Source organism: Prunus mume, linkage group LG1, assembly GCF_029339155.1.
Source record: "Prunus mume cultivar Tortuosa linkage group LG1, ASM2933915v1, whole genome shotgun sequence".
NCBI lineage: Eukaryota > Viridiplantae > Streptophyta > Magnoliopsida > Rosales > Rosaceae > Prunus > Prunus mume.
The window spans coordinates 20972079-20992781 of NC_142698.1; the positions used below are offsets into that span (position 1 = coordinate 20972079).

General features: G+C 37.7%; 4 protein-coding genes across 7 annotated transcripts; 3 read left to right on the plus strand and 1 right to left on the minus strand.

Annotated features, from left to right (window-relative positions):
- Positions 1 to 1319: 1319 nt before the first annotated feature.
- LOC103339037 (DEAD-box ATP-dependent RNA helicase 37-like) lies at positions 1320 to 6515 on the plus strand. Its single transcript, XM_008242604.3, has 7 exons — positions 1320 to 1565; positions 1994 to 2892; positions 2979 to 3062; positions 3692 to 3934; positions 4133 to 4300; positions 4470 to 4583; positions 5347 to 6515. Exons 2-7 carry the CDS (start codon positions 2146 to 2148, stop codon positions 5842 to 5844), a joined length of 1854 nt encoding a protein of 617 aa, XP_008240826.1. The 5' UTR covers positions 1320 to 1565; positions 1994 to 2145; the 3' UTR covers positions 5845 to 6515.
- Positions 6516 to 7320: 805 nt separating this feature from the next.
- TAF7 (TBP-associated factor 7) lies at positions 7321 to 10246 on the plus strand. 2 transcript variants are annotated; one of them, XM_008243697.3, is made up of 6 exons: positions 7321 to 7476; positions 7694 to 7807; positions 8738 to 8871; positions 8959 to 9078; positions 9410 to 9479; positions 9776 to 10246. In XM_008243697.3, exons 2-6 carry the CDS (start codon positions 7696 to 7698, stop codon positions 9940 to 9942), a joined length of 603 nt encoding a protein of 200 aa, XP_008241919.2. In that variant the 5' UTR covers positions 7321 to 7476; positions 7694 to 7695; the 3' UTR covers positions 9943 to 10246. The 2 variants fall into 2 exon arrangements, with proteins under 2 accessions (XP_008241919.2, XP_008242647.2); XM_008244425.3 differs by lacking the exon at positions 7321 to 7476 and having other exon boundaries at positions 7520 to 7807.
- Positions 10247 to 12178: 1932 nt separating this feature from the next.
- On the plus strand, positions 12179 to 16165 carry LOC103341601 (Galactose oxidase/kelch repeat superfamily protein). Its single transcript, XM_089052532.1, has 3 exons — positions 12179 to 12513; positions 12592 to 12846; positions 14506 to 16165. The coding sequence occupies exons 2-3, from the start codon at positions 12784 to 12786 to the stop codon at positions 15754 to 15756; spliced, it is 1314 nt and encodes a 437-aa protein (XP_088908658.1). The 5' UTR covers positions 12179 to 12513; positions 12592 to 12783; the 3' UTR covers positions 15757 to 16165.
- Positions 16166 to 17749: 1584 nt separating this feature from the next.
- Positions 17750 to 20350, minus strand: LOC103342554 (DUF538 family protein, putative (Protein of unknown function, DUF538)). 3 transcript variants are annotated; one of them, XM_089052541.1, is made up of 3 exons: positions 19647 to 20350; positions 19102 to 19138; positions 18851 to 18981 (listed from the first exon to the last, which is right to left on the minus strand). In XM_089052541.1, exon 1 carries the CDS (start codon positions 20161 to 20163, stop codon positions 19648 to 19650), a length of 516 nt encoding a protein of 171 aa, XP_088908667.1. In that variant the 5' UTR covers positions 20164 to 20350; the 3' UTR covers positions 18851 to 18981; positions 19102 to 19138; position 19647. The 3 variants fall into 3 exon arrangements, with proteins under 3 accessions (XP_008244735.1, XP_088908671.1, XP_088908667.1); XM_008246513.3 differs by lacking the exons at positions 18851 to 18981; positions 19102 to 19138 and adding an exon at positions 17750 to 18075 and having other exon boundaries at positions 19647 to 20340; XM_089052545.1 differs by lacking the exons at positions 18851 to 18981; positions 19102 to 19138 and adding an exon at positions 18519 to 18824.
- Between the last annotated feature and the right edge of the window lie 353 nt (positions 20351 to 20703).

A 20703-nucleotide genomic window follows, 5' to 3' on the forward strand; every position in this document is an offset into this window, starting at 1 on the left:
TAATGCCAACTATATTTTTCACAATGCATAAAGATTTTCATATTTATCCTTATACATGTTTTCAAATATTAAAAATACTAACAACATAATCTAGCTGCTTGGAATTATTATATGGGTTTTGAAACATGTTGTTAATTATGAAACAAATGACCTTTTATTTTTGTTTTGTTTTTATAATTGACGATGTCTTAGTTTCATTCAACACTAATCTAAATGGTTATTTTCTGTTGCTTATATGAGATGGAATCAAATGTTGCACATATTCAGAGAGAGAGAGAGAAAGCTTCAAATCCAAGGGGGTTTTCCCCTCGGATCCTTGAAGTTCTCCGATTTTTGGCATATCTATGCCGATATGTAGTCTTCTTTTGGCAAATATATTGTCTCTGCAATGAATCCTTTGAATGTGCCTCATCTTGCGAGGTTGGTCTTTGAGGTGTTGTTGCTTGGTCATGATAGACATACTGTTGATTGGCACTTTGGGGCCATGGAGTGACTATGTGACGCTCTTTAGGTCATGTCTCGGAGGAAGATTAACTGTGTTTGTTCTTTTTTTTGTCGGTGTTGTTTTAGATTTTTAGTCTTGGTCTTTTTTGTTCAATAAAGTCCAGAAACTCTATGAGTTGTCTGTGTTTTTTTTTTCCTCTCATAATTCCATAAACTTAGTTGGGTATTCTTAGTCTCTTTATGAGAGTTGTGTCGGTTAACAACTAGTTATGTGTTTGATGTCATCGGACTAGATTCGAAGAAACTACGGCGATAAAAAGAGGTTATATAAAAGTTATTTTTAAGAGTGATTCCCTCCATTTCGTTTCGACTTTCAACTGGCTCAAGTCATTGGGGAAGTTTTACCGAAGTATGCCATATTGCTATTTGGATGACCCCTTTTACCGTTCGTCCTTTGTACTCTTTTTTCCTATTGGTCTAATAAAATTATATTGCCATTTTATCAAAAGAACGCTACACATATTCTAATCCTAATTCATTAACCCCAAATACTTATCCAAATTGACTTTGAATTTGGTTTCATATTTGGAATGACAAAGGCTTATATGTAATTTCCCATGTAATTAAAGATTCAGTAAGAATTTACGGCGCAGTAACTCAGGCAAGTTACCGTATTTTGGGGTGGATGAAAATAGAATACATAGATAGATATTCGGCATGAGATAGATAGAGAGAATATTAAGACCGCTCGTTGTAACTTCTAACAGCACGCCAGCCGCAATATTTTTGGGATTTCGACTTTACCCTTCTTTTCTTTCTCACATTTGTTTCTTTTTCTTTTTCTTTTCCTGCAAAATTCAAATTCTTTTTAAACCAAAACAAAGAAAAACTCCTCCTCCTCCTCCAAAAAAAACCGCACAAAATAGAAATAAAAGATTTATTTTAAAATTAAAAAAATTTAGAAGGAGAGAGAAGGGAACGGCTTTGGCTTTGAAGAAAAGAAAGATATTTTTGTTAGGCTTAAAGCGCTGCCTCTTGTCTGCGTGCACCAACAAAACATTAGGGTTTCTCAGATCTTTTTCTTCTTCTTCTAACCTCCGTCACGTCCTCTACTGCTACAGGTTTGTTCATCCGTACAGGTCTCTCCTGTTTCGCTCTTTCTCTCTACTGTGCATGCTAATCTTTTGTCTTGCATTAGCGTCGAGTCTATGGTTATGCTTTTTCGTTGCATTATAGATCGGGGATTGTTCTTCATCCATTTATTTGATTAGGTTCTGTCTGCTTGCTGGGAATATACATGTATATCAGAAAGGAAGAGAAAGTGAGGGAAAATTTAGTTATTGGTTTGAGGGGTGAAATGGGTTTTCTTTGTCACTCTGGCTTTTAATTTTTTATTTTGTGACTTAGTGTGCATTGTTGTTTATGTTGCTGCTGTTGCCTTGTCCATTTCTGAATTGATGATTATGCATTGTTGCGGTTTTGAGGCCTGATTGATGAATATGTATAGTTAATTTGTTTATTTTTTGTTTACATGTGTTTGTTTTTTCAGGATTTTATTTTTTGCGCTGATTTGGATTTTCATTGGGATTGCAATTGAAATTTCTGCGGTTCAATTGTGGAGAATTTTGAAATAGGTTTCGAGGGTTATATCTGTTTTTTGAAGGCTGTTGGAGTGATAATTTTGTCCTAGTTGTATCGACTATGCGAACTTCATGGGCAGATTTGGCTGCAAATTCTGCAGCTGAGAATGCAACTTCTGGCTCTTCTGCTAGCAATGCTGTTGCTGGCACGGCTGCTGCTCCTACTCGGTCCACCTATGTCCCCCCACATCTGCGTAACCGTCCTCCTTCAGCAGACCCACCTGCTCCAGCCTATACTGGCCCACCTGCCAATGATCGAGGTGGGTTCAGCGGATCTCGTTGGGGTGGTCCCAGAAATGACAATAGTCGATCTGGACCTGGCTATGGTGGCAATGGTGGTCGCGGTGGTGGATGGGGCAGCAGAAGTGGTGGTTGGGATGGGAGGGTGCGAGAAGTGAACCCCTTTGGAGAAGAGGAAGAAACAGAGCAGCCATTTAGTGAGCAAGAAAACAGTGGTATTAACTTTGATGCGTATGAAGATATTCCGGTTGAGACAAGTGGTGATAATGTTCCGACCCCTGTGAATACATTTGCTGATATTGACTTGGGTGATGCACTCAATAAAAATATTCAGAGGTGCAAATACGTGAAACCAACACCTGTGCAGCGTCATGCTATTCCCATCTCCCTTGCGGGCCGGGACTTGATGGCATGTGCCCAAACTGGTTCGGGAAAGACGGCTGCTTTCTGTTTCCCAATCATCAGTGGAATTATGACGGGACAACCTGCACAGAGACCGCCCCGTGGTGCACATACAGTTTATCCACTTGCTCTCATTTTATCTCCTACTAGGGAGCTTTCAATTCAAGTATGTTTTAGTAACTTATCTATCGTGTCTTCACAGTTTCTGGCTGTCCATGTGATAAGAATTGAAAGTTTTTCTTCCTGTTTCAGATTCATGAGGAAGCTAGGAAATTTTCATATCAAACAGGTGTCAGGGTGGTTGTTGCCTATGGAGGAGCACCAATTAACCAACAGGTTTTTTCATGCTTTCCTTTATCCCTGTTGTCTTGGCTTTGTACTTATCTAGTGCTCTGTAATTGATGACTTTATATTGCTAGTGACTCAACGTGAGAGTTGTGTTTATTTTGTCCAACTCATGAACTTTACAGTTTTAGAAAACCCTGTGCTCTAGCTTGCAATCTCATATGGAACTTTAGTAATTAAAGTGAAAGTTTGTTTCACTTTTTGTGTATTGGTGGATGTACTCTATAAGCATAATTCTTAAGTTTAGCTGATAAATTATTAACATGATTGCCAATGTAGTTTGCATTTTAGATGTTTGGTGCTGTTATCTTGGTATTATATGAACGTTGCATAGTTTGGTTTAGGATATTTTCTGTCTAATTGTATTTTCATTAAGTTCATCCATGTAATGACTGCTAAATTATTCTCAGCATCTTCTTTTTGAGATGGTGAGACAAATTGAACGTTTGTTGGCGTGAGATACATGATGTACACGCATGTATGGCATTTGAGTCTATATACTTAGTCCTGCAAGTTGTTACACCACTTACATCTTATTTTGTCTAAATTTCCTCATTTACTTCACCGGCATGTTATTTTTGAGATATATAGCAGATTTTGATTTAAGTATTTTTGGATAGCTGCGGGAACTTGAAAGAGGTGTTGATATTCTTGTGGCAACTCCTGGAAGATTGGTGGATTTGCTGGAGAGAGCTAGAGTTTCATTGCAGATGATAAGGTATTTAGCCCTAGATGAGGCTGATCGAATGCTGGATATGGGTTTTGAACCACAAATAAGGAAAATTGTGGAACAAATGGACATGCCTCCACCAGGTGTACGACAGACTATGCTGTTCAGTGCCACTTTTCCAAAGGAAATACAGGTAATTTTTCTTTTGTGGGAATAAGTTTATAGATGGCAGACTTTTATCAAAGTGTTGTCTCCACTAGCTTTTGTACAGACATGTTTCCAACCAGGAGTATCAAATAACAGTATAAAAGATGATTATTTTTGGTTCCTATTTCTTCTATCCTGTGTTTGTGATGTGTTGTTTAATGTGAAAGTTCTGTTTTACATGCAGAGGCTGGCCTCTGATTTTCTTGCAAAGTACATCTTTCTGGCAGTTGGAAGGGTGGGTTCTAGTACTGATTTGATTGTCCAAAGAGTGGAGTTTGTTCATGAGTCTGATAAAAGAAGTCACCTTATGGACCTTCTTCATGCACAGAGGGCCAATGGCGTACAGGGCAAGGTATTCTCATAGAATAAACTTCTTTTAAATAGGTTTCGGGGGTTGTCATATTACCCAAATTTTCTAATAAATTTTATTGTGAAAACTATTCTCAATTGTATTATTTTTATTTGTGTGATTCTTGAACCCCTCCCTCCCCTCACTCGATTGCACTATGTTGGTTTTGTAGCAAGCTCTGACATTAGTTTTTGTGGAGACAAAGAAGGGAGCCGATTCACTGGAACACTGGTTGTGTATGAATGGTTTTCCTGCAACTACTATTCATGGTGACAGATCACAGCAGGTTAGTTGGTTTTATCTTTCTGGTTTCTATCATGCCGGGCTGCGTCTTTAATTTTTAAAGGGAGTTACAGTGGTGTGGCCAGGTAATTGGTGCCATCAAGGTACCCCGATAATATGGTGGGATGCATTTTTTTTTAATAGTTGAACAAACGCAGATATGCTCACTCAGACTTTTTGAGTTAGCAGATTGTTCATGTTTGGGAATGTTGGGTTGGTGGGAATTGGTAGGGGATTTAGATTCTAGTGAACATGAAATAGCATGTTAGCTATATCTCCTACAATCTGAAGAATAGCAAGGTACATAACAAGTAGAGAAACAAGGACTGCTTGTTTAAGGTCCTGTGAGTGTGAATTGCCGTTTTGGAATATCATCTTTCACTGCTTGCTGATGCTGGGTGTGGGTGATATGGCTTTCCGTGGGCTTGTTAAGGTTTTGTATTTGCATGGGTCATGAGTCTAGGTTTGGGATTTGTGTTGACTTTCTAATAGGTATGTACTGGGTTGTGATGGAGATGCATTTTTCCTCTTTTATGTTGATATTTGAATTTAGTGATAAAGTGGTGTACAAAAGCTGTTATCATGTATACGTTACTGGGCTTGATGTCTGAACTGTGCTTTTGTATAATCAAATTTGAGACTTTGGAATGGATCTTATACCATGTGCTTGAGGTCATGTAGTAGTTGCCATGTATTGCAGTGTTTTAAGATTGTATGCTGTTTTAGTGTTTAAATCCTACCTTTTATTTATTTGTACTTGTCTACAGGAAAGAGAACAAGCATTAAGGTCATTTAAGAGCGGCAACACTCCAATTTTGGTGGCTACTGATGTGGCTGCACGCGGGCTTGACATTCCTCATGTTGCACATGTTGTCAACTTTGATCTTCCAAATGACATTGATGATTATGTCCACCGCATTGGTCGTACTGGACGAGCTGGGAAATCTGGTTTAGCTACTGCCTTCTTTAATGAGAACAATTCATCCCTGGCTAGATCTTTAGCAGATTTGATGCAAGAATCAAATCAAGAAGTACCTGCTTGGCTGTCCCGGTATGCAGCTCGATCTTCTTTTGGTGGTGGGAGGAACCGTCGTTCTGGGGGAGGCCGGTTTGGTGGCCGTGACTTCCGAAGGGATTCCTCTTTCAGTAGGGGTGGTTCTGATTACTATGGCGGAGGCAGCAGTGGTGGATATGGTGGTTCTTCTGGTGGTTATAGTGGAGGTGGTGGATATGGTGGTCCTGGGATGACCAGTGCATGGGACTAACCACTAACTCTTGAAAGCAGTTACAGTGTCTCTAGGTAATGGCTGCAGACTTCTTCCTTCTTTATAAGGTCGTCATATTTTTGTTTTTGTAATGTTTGGTTTAAGCCATCAAATGCTTTATACTGTCGGAAGTGCTCATCAATGTTTTGAGGGAGGGGGGACTTATGTTTGGTATTTGGCGCCACAGGAATAGAGGTTTGTGTAATGTTGGTAGGTGTCGATTAAAAATTACTAACAGAGTAGGGATTACTTTGTCTTTTAAAATTTTCTGTACGCTTATTACATACTCTGGCTTGTGATTTTGGATGGGTTGTAGAATATGTAGTGGGAGAGGGAGAGGGTTTCGTTTCGGCCGCATCTTTGTGTATCTCATAGGCATGTTCGTTTCAACCCAGTTTGTGGGGTTATAGTGTTGAGAGGTTCTTCTGTTCCTGCCATTTCTTCCTCCTTTTAAACAGAGGAGTTACGGAGGTCTAGGGCTTTTGTAATATTTTGGTTGCTGACTGAAATGAATACAAAGCCTTCTTGGAAACTGTAGATTTCTCCGATTTGCATGGGATCTTCTGGTACTGATTGGACAGGAATAAGCTTAGTTGCCATTCATTGTCAAACTTAAAACAATTGTTATTTTTATTTAAGTTTGTTTAACTCAGAAAGGCCAAGTATTCACATATCGTTTCACTTTTGTTTTGAGTGATTATTTGGGGCGCAGTTGTTTAGAATTGTTAATTACTTTTTTGGCGAAAAGAAGTTAGAACAAATATGATGATTAGTAAAAAGATTTGGTGGACTAATATCAAGTTTCAATTGTAAAAAAAAAATATGATGATTGAGTTTGAGGTTCAGCCAAAGCCTCCATTGTCGCTGGTATTAACCTCTCTTTTCTTACGTCTCTTGGCTTGGTTGATGAGAGATGAGTTGCCTTGATTATGGCTTCAAGTTTTAATAAAGCTCTCTGCTTTTGCAATCGGTAAATGACCCAACACCTTCTTGCTTCATGCCTTGTACACGTTACCAAACCCATACACTGCAAATGCGTGTATGCTTTGGTATTGAAACGGATTGAAATGGAGTGAGGAGGCAGCCGAGCACGCTTTCATTAACTCTTTCTTTCCACTGCCTCTTCCATCTTTGTTGCCTGGTCTGTACTCATCATTTAGTAGAAATACTTAACAAACGAGCATTGCCATGCCTTTTAACTTTTCACACAAAACCCATCCAATAAAAACTTGCAAATCTCTATTGTCTTGCATACTAGTGATCCAGATTCGAACCCCCGTCACATCTTGGTAGTATGTGAGAAATCGTCATTCTCTTGCGTCTATTAAAACAAAACAAAAAACTAACAAAATCCACAAGGCCAAGTATTCAACAAAGTGCCCATATAGTCCATTAAAGCCTAAACTACCATAAAGAGCCCATAGTGCAGAATCCAAGAGAGAACCCAACTAGAATAAAAAGCCCAATCTATCTAATTCACTTATTCTGCCTATGATATAAGTTTCGCTTAATCTCGTGTTACGCGGACCAAAATGAGCTCTGAACAAACCCTGTTACACATAATACCACATGTAAATCCAGTACTATTTCTTTAGCGATCCCAATTTCTCTCGCAGCTTGATTTTCTCTCAGGTAATCTCTTAGACACCGAACTTAGATTACATTTAGGATTGAATTTTTGAATTCATTACACATTTTGGTTTGTATTTAGGGTTTTTCTTTTCTGTTTGTTGTTCTTCCGCGACATGGACCTCTGAGAAGATGGCATTGTATTTTCGTGTTCAATGTTTAGGATCATTTTTGTGTGTGTTGTAATTTGTGGTAATAAAACGGTGCCGCACTTTTGTAGTGATGGAGGAGCAGTTCGTACTCAGAGTTCCACCTTCCGTTGCAGAGCGATTAGACCGCCTTTTGGGCGAAAATGCTTCTACTGACGACAAGTCGTTGGATTTGTCATTCGAAGGTAAGAAGAAGAAACCTACTTTTTGGATTGACGGTGTCTTAGAATTAGTCACAATTTTCTGTTATTTTCATCACAAAATGGCAGAAACCTCTCTACGAAAGAGAAAAAATGCTAACTTTTGTGTTGGTTTGTTGATGACGGCCAATAAGGTGTAATTATAATATTTAATTTAAGGGTTATGGCAGCTTAATGATTTTAAGAGTGATGGTTGGAATTTGGTGATTTTGCTTATGAATTGGAGTTGGGTATTTTGTTGGATTGTCTTGGGGGGTTTGATGTTTAGCAATTGGTTTGGTCTTTGGAATGGATATGAATTGCTCAAGTGAAAAGATATGAATAGCAGTTGGTTTGGTCTTTGGAATGGATATGAATTGCTCAAGTGAAAAGATATGAATAGCAATTGGTTTGGTTTGGTCTTTGGAATGTCAGACTAAGGTTTGCCAAGAAGCATGTTATGTCAGTTTGAAGCTTTCTTTAGTTGTCTTCTTGTAGTGGTGGCATTTGACAGCCATTTGGTATGTTTGATGTTGCCAGTATAACCTGTCTTGTGGTATAGGATCATAGTCCTGAGGGCCTTTTGTAGTTATGGTACTTTGACATGTGCGTAAAAATAGAATAGAATTAAGTTCATTTTCCGCACTCATGGCCTACCCATATGCCATAGATACCTCATGTTGCATGAAGAAAGACAACATCTTCACTTGGTTTTACTCACTTTTGATAACTATTGAATATTTTGCCTACTTAATGTGCTTGTAGCTTCTTTTGCAATCCGTCGCATGATTAATTATGGTTTCTAGTATGTTTGTTGGACATGGCACAACTAGCCAACTAATGAGGAAGTAACAACAACGAATTGCATCCTTTTTTAAAACTTCGCTTCCCCTGTTTCAACAAATGGTTGGGTTGTAAACTTGGAATATCTTGCAGAGGATGGCAGGACTGGCACATTTGTCGTTGGAAATGACCGTTTCCCTGCATCGTTGTTGGATCTTCCTTGTGTTGTGGAGTCCTTCAAAACATATGATGATAGTGTGTTAATTAAGACTGCAGATATTGGTCAGGTGGGTCCTGTATATCAATGTTGAAACAGTTAAATATATGAAGGCTTCGTTTCTAAGGCATTTACATGAACTTTTGTGGTTTAACAGATGATTATGGTTAGAGATTCGAGTGATGCGGCGCCAGATACAGTGGAGTACAGGCATGGTCTTACCCCTCCAATGAGGGATGCTCGAAAGCGAAGATTTCGGAGGGAGCCTGATCTAAATGTATCATTAGCCTCTTTACATTGGAATATTTTATTTGGTAATGCTATAAATATATTTCGTAAGGAAAGAAGAAATCCAGTCTCCGTGGTTCTCAAAAGTAATAAATGCATGTTATACCAAATACTAAGAAATATATCTTGGACAGAAGGTTGTGAGATGTTATCCTCTGGTTTTAGACTTTGGAAACAATGTCAATTGAAAAATAAGTTTTATGGGATGAAGGGGCCTTACTGACATAAGAGAAGGGATTTGGCTGGCAATGCAGCTATCTTATTATGATGTCATTCACATTTGTATGTTTTGCTGATTGCGATTTTCTTGCATTTTACAGCCTGAGCTTGTGCGGCGTGTTGAGGAAGATCTACTGAACATTAGTGCTGGTGGGCCAGCTGATAATATTGATATCCTCATATGTTGTGTTTGATTAATATCTCGATATCATTTTGTGCAAAATGCGGAAATAACACTGTTTTCCTCTTCCCCTTTTTCTTTATATATATTATGTTTATTTATTTATTTATTTTTTGGTCAGTTCTCGTATTCATTAGGTTACAAAACATGTGGGAGGAAATTTTTTCCAATATTTGAATGATGGTCTCAGCGTTGTTGCTTTATTGTAACACACTAGATTTGTACGAGAAGTGCAAAGTTCTGCATGGTATGTTTTGCTTGCTTATTCCTTAATTGAGTAGGTCACATGTTGAAGCAGCTGAACAAGAGAAGGATGGAGATGGAAGTGATCGTAATGCAAGTAAAAAGCCTGTGGAAGAAGAACCTGTATCGCAACCTGATGTTACAGAGGCTGCTACAAATGCTGGGGAGCCTGATAGAAGCGACTCTGATGAATCCGATGAGTCAATTTGACCCAAAGCCAACTCCAAAGCCTCCTGCTGATATGCTGTTCCCCTTCAGTACGCTTGACGCAGTTGGAATGTGTATAACAGGGACTAAAGATGTACCAAAAAAACAGGGATAGCTTGTTTTTCGCGTGACAATATAACTTTGATATTGTGCCTGATGCTGATGGTATGTTTACATTAATGTTAAGCTTCCCATACAGAAAATTCTCGAAGAAGAAATATGCTCGTGTAATTTATAGGTTATGTATTGTATGCATCGGGACAGGTTGTCCACAATTTTTAATAAAATTTTGTTATGAAAAATAAAATTTGTAAGTTTTGGTATTGCCTTCTTTTAAAAATGTTTGTTGAATATTGAAAAGCTATATAAAAACAAAAAACAAAAAAAGCCAAATTCCCACTTGCATTTCTGGTGGACATTTGGGCTATAATACGGGCATATGAGGCCATATCTCTTAATTGTTGAATCAAATTGATTACTCGTGTGATCAAATTAGTTATGATTGATGGTTAAGAGATAGACCTCCCTTAAGAGCCATATATAACGCCCTCGCTCTAAAATGACTCCATACCTAAAAGCCTAAGCTACCATAAAAAACCCATAGTCCACAAGCCAAGAGAGAACCAAATTTGAAGAAAAGCCCAATGCATCTCACAAGACAAAGATGTTTTGCCAATTTCCACTTGCCTAAAATATGCATGGTGGAAGAATAATAAAATACGCTTAAATGGAGCCATTGATGCTGTGCTGTTTTTATTTTGTTGTACGAAACCTATTTCACCCAAAACCATGGATTTAATTTTTCTTTCGGACAAAAGACATTTTTAATGTTAGGGCCTCCAATTTATATAAACTTCTATATATACATACTATGCTACTCTATAAAATATAAAAAATATATATTATGTGAACCCAATTAAGACATTAAGTGCCCAACACAAAAAAGACACACTTATATATTAAACTCATAGTCGCCAATAACTTGGACATTGAACTCTAAACCAAAAGAAAAAAAAAGTGTCTGAACTCTAACTTGACGGAAAAAACTTGGTGGTTTTACCAATTCTTTCTCAACGATTCGACGAACCCTAATCAAATTTATCGTCGTACCGTCAAGGTTCCGCCCAAAAAAAAAAAGGTAGTATCCTTGTACTAGAATTTGAGCAAATTTTATCTCTTTTTCGTGTTTTCTTGCTGTGCATATTATATATTGTTTGCTGTTTTTTTTCCTTTATATGTTACAATCTTGAATTTGAATTCTTATAATATTTTTTAATGCACTAAAAAAACCAAATCACATGAATGTAAGGCTAAATTTTTGCCATTCGCCTAGGGCCTACGAAACTTAGGGCTGAAAACCTAAGATCAAAGTGTTTGTTATTAAAAAAATTAAACTGCAAGGATTGGGAAGAGAAGTAAAAGACTTGTATGTTTTAAATAATTTTTTAAAGAGAAGGGGAGTAGAGTAGACCTTCAACAAGTGGTTACGTAGAAAAAAGAGGGTCTTTATTATTCTCTTTGACATATATGAATGAAGCTTCTTTCGCTCATCTCTTTTGACATGCGCACATGAGCCAAAAGAGCAAGTAAATATTTATCTTAATCATCACATCAACATGTTGAAACTCCCCTCTTTCAATTTCCTTATTTTTTTTTTTAAAAAAAAACTCCTCTTTCGAATCTTCATTATTTTTATAATTTTCTTTTATTTTCTTAATTTTGTCGGCGTATATGAAGTATGGTTATATAACTCCAATTGTGGGATATTCTTTCTTCTTTTTTTGTTAGAAATAAGAGGGAAAATTAATATGCGGTAAGTGACCCCTTAAGGGTGGAATCAACTCTACTCAAAATCTGTTGATTTTGATTTGAGTTTTATACATTATAAAAAGGATATTAAGATGAACACAAGAAACAGGGATGAAGAATGTTTGATTTACCCTCTAATTTGCAATTATGAATACTAATATATAACTAAATACAAAGTATAATTAATGTTAAATTCAGTCGCTCATGCACACACGTTCATAATGCACCATAAAGGATAAGAAGAGAGTTGGAGAGTAAGAAACCGAAAAGGATATGTCACTCATATGTATGAAACAGTCACCATGGGATAGGTAAGCTCATTAAGGGGGATGGAGGTGAGCCATTAATATCTTGGTATACCCAAAAGCGAAGGTTCAAATCCCCCTCTGTCTTGTCTCTCTCTTCCTTTCCTCTAAATTGGGTTTTGACTGTGAGTTGTATCAACCATGTTAAAGGTTCCTGTCCTCTAGTATGAGTTGAAATTAAAATCCCACAAATACACATTTAAAAGTGTGCATTAAACTACGTTATAGGTTGGAGGAAGAGAATCAAATCCACTTCTACATTTAATTTTTAATTTTTCAGTCTATACTCTATACACACAGAACTTAATAATTAGAAATTAGAGTACAAAATCAGAAGTTGGTGAAGCCCATGGGTCCAGCTGTACTCTTTTGGGTTAGAGAGAGAGAGAGAGAGAGAGAACAGACTGTAAATAAGTCTTTTAGAGAGAGAGAGAAAGTGAGAGAGAAGATGTACCCTCAGGTTTTGTTATTGTAGTTGTTGTTCTCAGTTAGTAGAGGTAGAGTTCTATTTTTTGTGCTTATTTGTTTGCATTTGCAGAGGTTAAAAGGAAAACAAACCCTCCGGAAGAGAAGACAAAGCTTTTTACTTCATTTATACTATTTGCTGGATCAGATTCAAGAAATTGAAGTTGAAGCTTAAAGTGTTTCTCGATCTGAGCCTCCAAGCTTCCTTTAACCTTTTGAATTGGACTCAAAAGGTACCCTTTTTCTATGAGCTTGTGATTCTCAAATGGACTCAAACACTGAACGGTCTTCCAATGCTCAGAGGGGCTTCAGAGTTCAAGCTCCACTGGTTAGTCTTCTTACTGATCTCTGACGCATCTTTCCCTTTTATGTTTTTCCAAATCTTTGTTCTTATGCTTTCTTTCAATTCACGACATTTTAGAGATACCCAGATGAAAATTTGCTTAATTGTGATAAATTGTCGAGAAATTTGGGAAATTTGGTGGATAAGCGTGTTTGAGGTGTAGCTGCCTCTACGTGCTTTGCATTTTCCTTTTTGTTTGTTGTTTTCATAAGCTTTTTGGGGGTGCGCAGCACGTATTTCTGCTAGATGCGTTATTATTTGGGGAAAGTTTGGGAATTTTTAGGATGATCATATATGGGTCGGGGAATTGTTAAATTTTGATTCTTATGAAAATTTAGCTCCTGTGCAATATTGTTGAGAAAAGATTGGAAATTCGGTTGTGAGGATGTGTGTTTGAGGTTTATCTGGCACTTAGTGCCTTGCATTGCCCTTTTGGTTTTTTGTTTTCATAAGCTTAGGGGTATCCGCCACCCGGCTCGTATTTCAGTCAAATATTTGTGATACTTTTGAAATTTTGGATGAGCATATGGGTTAAGGAAATGCTAAATTTTGGCTTCTTTCTTTTCCAATTTATTCCATGGAGCTTATGGTAACCTGACGACCAACTTCTAGTTAATTATTAAGAGATAGAACATTTTGGCGAAGAAGGAATTTGATGAGCATTTGTTAGGACCGTTCTCACTCCCCTTGCTGTATCTTTTTGCTTCAGAAGCTTGCTTCTTGAGTTCTCTAATACACTAAACCCTTTCGTTTTTATGTTTGAGGTGCCACATTCTGATTTTCATGGAGGGTTATGTTTGTTTCCTTGTCATGACCTTTTGTTGCTAAGAAATTAGTGTTCCTTTTACTTTGGTGAACAGAGTGTTGAATGTAAGGTGACTCTGTGGATGATTGGATGGTTATCTGCCTTCAACATGAGTTTCAATTATGTTCTCGTAACATTTATGTACTTTGGATCAAATTACTGCTTTGGATTTGGTTTTTTCTGCATTTATTTTGTCAATGCCTTGAGAGTTGTTCATGCTCTATCTTGTTGTCTGGTATCAATTTTAAGTTTATATCTAGGTGAATGTGGGATCTCTTGTACTAGTAAAGGGAACACAAAAATGCTGACAAAGCCTAACTTTCTTGGCCCATGAAAAGTTCAATTAGACATGTTATTTGTCAATTTCATTTAATAATTTTTCCTTGGATTAAATCTTATCCTTCACTGTTTATTTCATCAATGCATATTTAGGGCGTCGTCAAACATGATTCCCATGGATGATGAACAAAAGCTCCCTTTATTCAGTTATCTTTATCTGTGATCAACCATATCATTTTTTATACATGTGAAATTATGTGGATAAATATTTGTGTGCCCTTAACCCCTCCCCGCAGATCCAATTACTACTTGCATTTTCTTGTGTTTTAAACTTTTGGTTACGATGCCTAATTAGTTTTTTCATTTCTGTTGGTGCAAGTCATGATATTTAACTAAGCATTCCCATTGGAAGTATTCAAATCATTCCCTATACTACGGCCATGAACACATCTAAGGAGCATGTATCATGGCCATTAGCTTCTAATTGGTGTTTCTTACTTGCTTATTCTTAATTTTTGGTAATTCTTGTATCAGACATCCTGACATGGCTAGTTTTGCAGGTTGACTCTGTATCATGCTATTGCAAAGTAGATGCAAGCTTAAAAACCGTTGCAGGGGCAAGAAAGTTTGTCCCAGGATCAAAACTTTGCATCCAGCCTGATATTAATCCTAATGCACACAGGGCAAAAAATTTGCGCAGGGAAAAGACCAGAATCCAGCCACCCCTCCTGCCTGGCCTACCTGATGATCTTGCAATCGCTTGTTTAATCAGAGTCCCTCGCGTTGAACATAGAAAACTCCGTCTAGTTTGCAAAAGATGGTACCGCCTTCTGGCTGGCAACTTCTTTTATTCGCTTAGGAAAAGTCTTGGAATGGCAGAAGAGTGGGTTTATGTCATCAAAAGAGAACGTGATGGAAGGATCTCTTGGCATGCTTTTGATCCTACATACCAGCTCTGGCAGCCGCTTCCACCTGTTCCTGGTGAATATTCTGCAGCGCTTGGTTTTGGTTGTGCTGTCCTTAGCGGTTGTCACCTGTACTTATTTGGAGGAAAAGATCCATTGAAGGGATCTATGAGACGGGTTATTTTTTACAGTGCTCGGACAAATAAATGGCACAGGGCACCAGATATGCTTCGGAAACGCCATTTCTTTGGGTCCTGTGTTATTAATAATTGCCTTTATGTAGCTGGTGGGGAGTGTGACGGAATTCAAAGGACTCTTCGTTCTGCTGAAATTTATGATCCTAACAAGAATCGGTGGAGCTTTATTTCAGATATGAGCACAGCTATGGTTCCCTTTATCGGGGTTGTTCATGAAGGAATGTGGTTCCTAAAAGGACTTGGGACACAGCGTGAGGTAATGAGCGAAGCCTATTCTCCCGAAGCTAATACCTGGACCCCCATTAGTGACGGGATGGTTGCTGACTGGCGCAACCCGAGTATTTCTTTAAATGGGCAGCTCTATGGTCTGGGTTGCCCCGATGGGTGCAAGCTTAAAGTTTATGATAGAGTAACAGATTCGTGGAGCAAATTTATAGATAGCAAGCTTCATCTAGGCAGGTCTTTTGCTTTTAAGGCTGCTGCACTTGTTCCCCTTAACGGGAAGCTTTGCATTATTCGCAATAACATGAGCATCAGTTTAGTCGATATTTCAAGTCCGGATAAACCTGTAGAAGGCAACCCTCACCTTTGGGAAAATATTGCTGGTAAAGGTCATTTCAGAACTCTCGTCTCAAATTTATGGTCAACTATAGCGGCCCGAACTGGTTTGAAGAGTCACATTGTACACTGTCAAGTGCTCCAAGCATGAGAACTGGCATTGACATTGCTTATGCGTTGTGCGAAGCAAGACTTCAGATAGGAAGCATTGCAGGTGTATCTGTAAATTCAAGGCAGTCATCTCTTGCAAGCGATGTGGTACGGGACTGGTGATGCTGGTTTCGGCAATAGAGTTACCGAGGCTGTTGGTCTCGACAATAGAATTATGAGGTCATTTCTTTACATTCATGAAGAGAGAGCAGATACATTTGTAAATCTTGTTATATTGGTCTAGGCCTTTTTGTCTTTTGCTATGGGGTTTTATGTTACTAGTATGTAATCTTAGAGATGCTTTGTGAATATACATGGATGATTAGAGATCATTCAATATATACGTAATTTCATCTGTGGCTGTACTATTTTATTATTCATGAATATGTAATCAAACCTTTTAGATATTATTTTGACATGCTTATATAATTAAAAATAGAACCATAAAGTGGTGGATTAATGGAAAACTTGTGTAAGATCAGGCCTCAAATTTATCAATGTTACAGTCAGTGTCTTTATTTATTTTGCCGGAACACCAATGTCAAATTTGTTTTATGAGGAAAACCCTGAGTAGACCAGCAAAGAACAAACAAATCCATATCCATAGCACCATCTTATTGACCTAAACCAGCAACAAAACAACTCTACATAAAAAATTTCGAATTCGCACGAACAAACTGGTGAGCAACGACACCAGATTTTGAGTTATTTTTGTTCATACAATGGAAGAAACATATTTCAAACCCCACGAGCAATCATTTCCTGAAATCGTTTGAATGACTCTTCCCTTTGAATCTTAAGCTGGTTTCTGAACTTCTTGATGAAGGCATCAGCCATTTCATTAATGTCGCCTTGCTCATCCGCGGCATTCATCCTCCTGTTCACCTTTTGTTTCTTTGTACTTCCCTTTTCCTTTTGTATCCAGTGGCTCTCACTGGCAGCAACCTCTCGAGGAATATCCATTTGCAGCAGATATATCAGAACAGAAAGCTCAACAACCAAAAGGGTTAACTTCTTGATGCTGGATTTAGTGAGGGGTTGGAGAGAAATGTGCCTCAAACTCAAAGTTGCTTTGTGGTGTTTTGCAATGAGCACAATGATGTATTTATAGCTACAACATCTCTAACTTAGAAGCATGAGTATAATGTGCGTTTGAAGCAAAGGAAAGAAAGAACAAAGAAGTAACCAAAGGGTAACAAGTTATGCTTATCGAATGGTGAAAAGCAATTTTATGCTTGTGAGGCCAAAGAAGGGCTACTATAATTAATTACTATATTCTATTGCCAAGTTGGTGGAAGAAAGTTTATTTTTCAAGGCATTTTCTTTTGGTCTTGTATATTTGGATTCCCTCGTGGATAAGATGGATGATGGAGACCTTAATCATTAACTAATTTGGCCTAAATGGACGACCTAATCATAGTGCTTTCTAATTCTTAATTAGTGTACACACTATGCGAGAGCCTACGCGTTATGGTAAATTATATTTTCAGTTTCAATATTATACCCATTATTGACTACAGGCTTCAACCATCCAAGACTATAAAATTGGTGTTATTTGTTTAGAGTTCACATTTGATAGTTTTAAGACATGATTAAATATAATTAATTAGGTCTTAGGTTTGATATCTATAAAATTTTAAATTTTCAAAAGGTCTTATGTTTCTCATGCCAACGGGGTCTATGCGCATTGGAGAGTCCAACCCACACGTCCTATATATATTGGATGGAACATTAGCTGGCTGGTGTACTTGAAACATACAAAAATTAGGAGAAATTCTTCGGTAGGACCGTCACACCAGTTCTACGAATCCGCTCGCATTAAAACATGAATAGGCAAATTTAAGAATAAGTATCCGCGGGTTCCTTGAGAAGCTGAACAATGACTAGCTAGGATATATCAATCTCTATCGAATGCATCATGTTTCAATTACAGAAATGGCTGTTCGTGCTGTATTTTTTACCTTACAAAGTAAAGAAGAAAATAAGAAAGAAGAGATTAAAAGATCCACCAAATAATTTATTGACAAGCATGAAATTTACATTATATATTTACTCATTACTCACAAGGTTTACATGAGTGCCTGTAGTTGTGACACAGAGAGACACCAATTTCTCAGATAACACCAATCTCTCTCTCTCTCTCTCTGTTTTTACTACTGACAAGAATCCATATGCACATTTATTTGCTTATATTGGCTACTTGCACGGACGCAACTTGAAAAAGCAACAATAAGAACCATAAAATGACTGCAAGAAGAGAACGAAAGATCTGCCGACTGTATTCTTCTTCCATGCAATGAGTTCCTTGTGCGTTTTGCTACTGCAAGAGTACATGCAGCCATTAGTCCTCTAAAGATTAGCCTAAAATTCGACTTAGCAAGTAACACGTGGATCAGGTCAATGGAACAACTTTAATGAAGCAAGTCCAGTGTGCAGTAGGGCCTTCAATAGACTAGTTTCAATTCAATCTAATTTGGCCTCAACACAAATGAAGGGATTAAGAACCGAAAGCATTTAACTTCTGAATAGGAACATATCCTCTCTTTCAGTTGTCTTTGTATAAAGTTTTCTTTCAAACAGAAAACATATAGCTAGGAAGCTGCACAACGTTCATAGAGGAAAGGTTCAGAGTTTCACAATGCAAATTTTGTTTTGGTTTTCATTCAAAACCTTGAAGGCCTTTTTATCTACACGTGGATATGTTTCTTTTTAAGGAATATGCGAATTGCCCATGCTGCTACAAATTATAACTCAGCATCAATCAATGGTGAAAAAAAAACATTTTGAATACTGTCTGCTTAAATTTGCTTGTGATGTTGACTGAGGCTAACTTGAAGGGGTTACAAGATTTTCAGCACTACAGCTCCTCCATATCTTCACTAAAACTGAGAAATGACATTGCAATACCCTCTGTAGTGATAAACAGATTTAGGGCAACATTCATACAAGGAGCAAAACAACACCTCAGAAGGGAACCACCTCAAAAAGAACTTTCCATCTGTAATTTGAAGTTCCTGTACCAGGCAAAGGCCCAACATAGGGTCGATATCTTCATTCTTTTGACTTGACCTGAACTGTCAAAATTTGAGTACTACATATAGGAGAAATGGCCCTAAGAATTAGAGCATAGATAGTAGTGAGACAGAGAAAGAGGATTGGAGCAAGAGTTGGGATTCAGAGCTCAGTGCATTCATATGGCCTCCAAAAATTGTGCAAACACACAAGCCTGCATCTTGGAATATGGACGCAAGGAATGTGAGATTCCAAACTTTGGAAATTCAGCAAGTAACTCACCTCACCTACGAACTTTTGCAGATATCATCACCTTATAAACCTTACATAAAGCCTTGATCTTTCTGGAGCTTGACTATTATTATCATAACCTAAAGGAAATGGAAACTAAAGACATAAGATATCTCATATCAAACTGACTACAAGAAGGGCATATGATCCTTTTGTTGGTCTAATTAGCCTAACGTATAATCAACAACCATAACCATTATCTTCATTTTCCTTTAGTTTGATGCGATTATTGTCATCAATGGCCTAAAAGGAATGAAGACCGACTGACTCCCTCTTGGAAGTCTACTGCAATATTGGTACCCAGAAAACCAAAAATCTTCAAAGTCCTTAATTAAATCAACAACATGTAAATATCAACAGCATCTCAAACTTCTCCTCTACAATTCATCTTACCAGGATCAAACAACCACACAAAAAAAAAAAAAAAAAAAAAATAAGAAAAAAGTCACAACTCGAAGATAAATAAAAGGTTTACTGTGAGTGATGAAGAGAAACCAGAAACAAAAAATTCAACCTTTCCTATTTGATTCATACAAAAACAATGAAGGCAATGTTTTTCTTTTTGTTCTTTTAAGGAAAGAAAATTACCTCAGATTGAGTCCACATAAGTTCCTTGGCAGGCCTTGCTTTTACATACAGGAATATCCTCAAACTGTTTAGCAGGCAGTTTCTCAGACAAAGCTCCAACATAAAACTCAACGGAGTCGGATCCTTGATCAACCTGGATCCCAGTCACAGAGACCCAAATGAAAAGCTTCTTCGCTTGGATCCCAGACACATCAGACACTGACCCGTAACTCAGTTTCCCTTTAATGTTCTTGTTGTAGTACACCAACTGATCAAAGTGCACGTAACATGGGCTTTCAAGATAGATCTCAAAGCTGCCATCTTCAGAGAGAGTGTAGGAATTTACGTTGTCTGGTAACAGACCCTTTGGGAGGCCGTACTTGGGGAGGAGGTCATGAACGTCTGTGATTAATTGGGCTGTGGTGGATGGACGGTTAGGATCGGATTTGAGGTCCCTGAGGGATAGACCGAAATGGATTTCTGAGAAAAAGATTAGAATTAGAAGGTAGAAAGAGATCTGAGCGATGGAAGATGCCATTGATGTAGACCTCTATGGAAGAGAAACAGAGGTGAGAGCTTGACTTTGGGAAGAACAGAGGACGGGGAGAGACGCAATTTAGAAGAATCGTGAAGGGTAAAATGGGAAGATAAATTTGTTCTATTATTGGACCTTATGGTACTTGGTAGGTATTTCTTTGTTGGAGGGAAAATTCCAAGCTCCTTCCTTCGTTAGTAAGTTCACCCCAACAACAATGGTTCTTGTGGATCCAACGACTCTAAATTCCAACCAACATTTATACAACACATACAAAGACTCCAAAAAATAGGAGGGCTACAGGAGGATCCAGGCAAACATTTGAAAGGTAGAACATATAAGGAATAGAGCTAATGTAGTTAATGTATTTTTTATAGTTTGGCAAGGTAAGATGTTTATATTTCGATCATGAATTTTATGTCGCAGATTATGTTGCAATATAATTTTGCCATTTGATTTCCAATGTTTTATATATTTATAAGATCAGGACATTTTGGAAAAGGCCTAAGGTGAGTGAAATATTTTGAAAAGAAGCCAAAATGG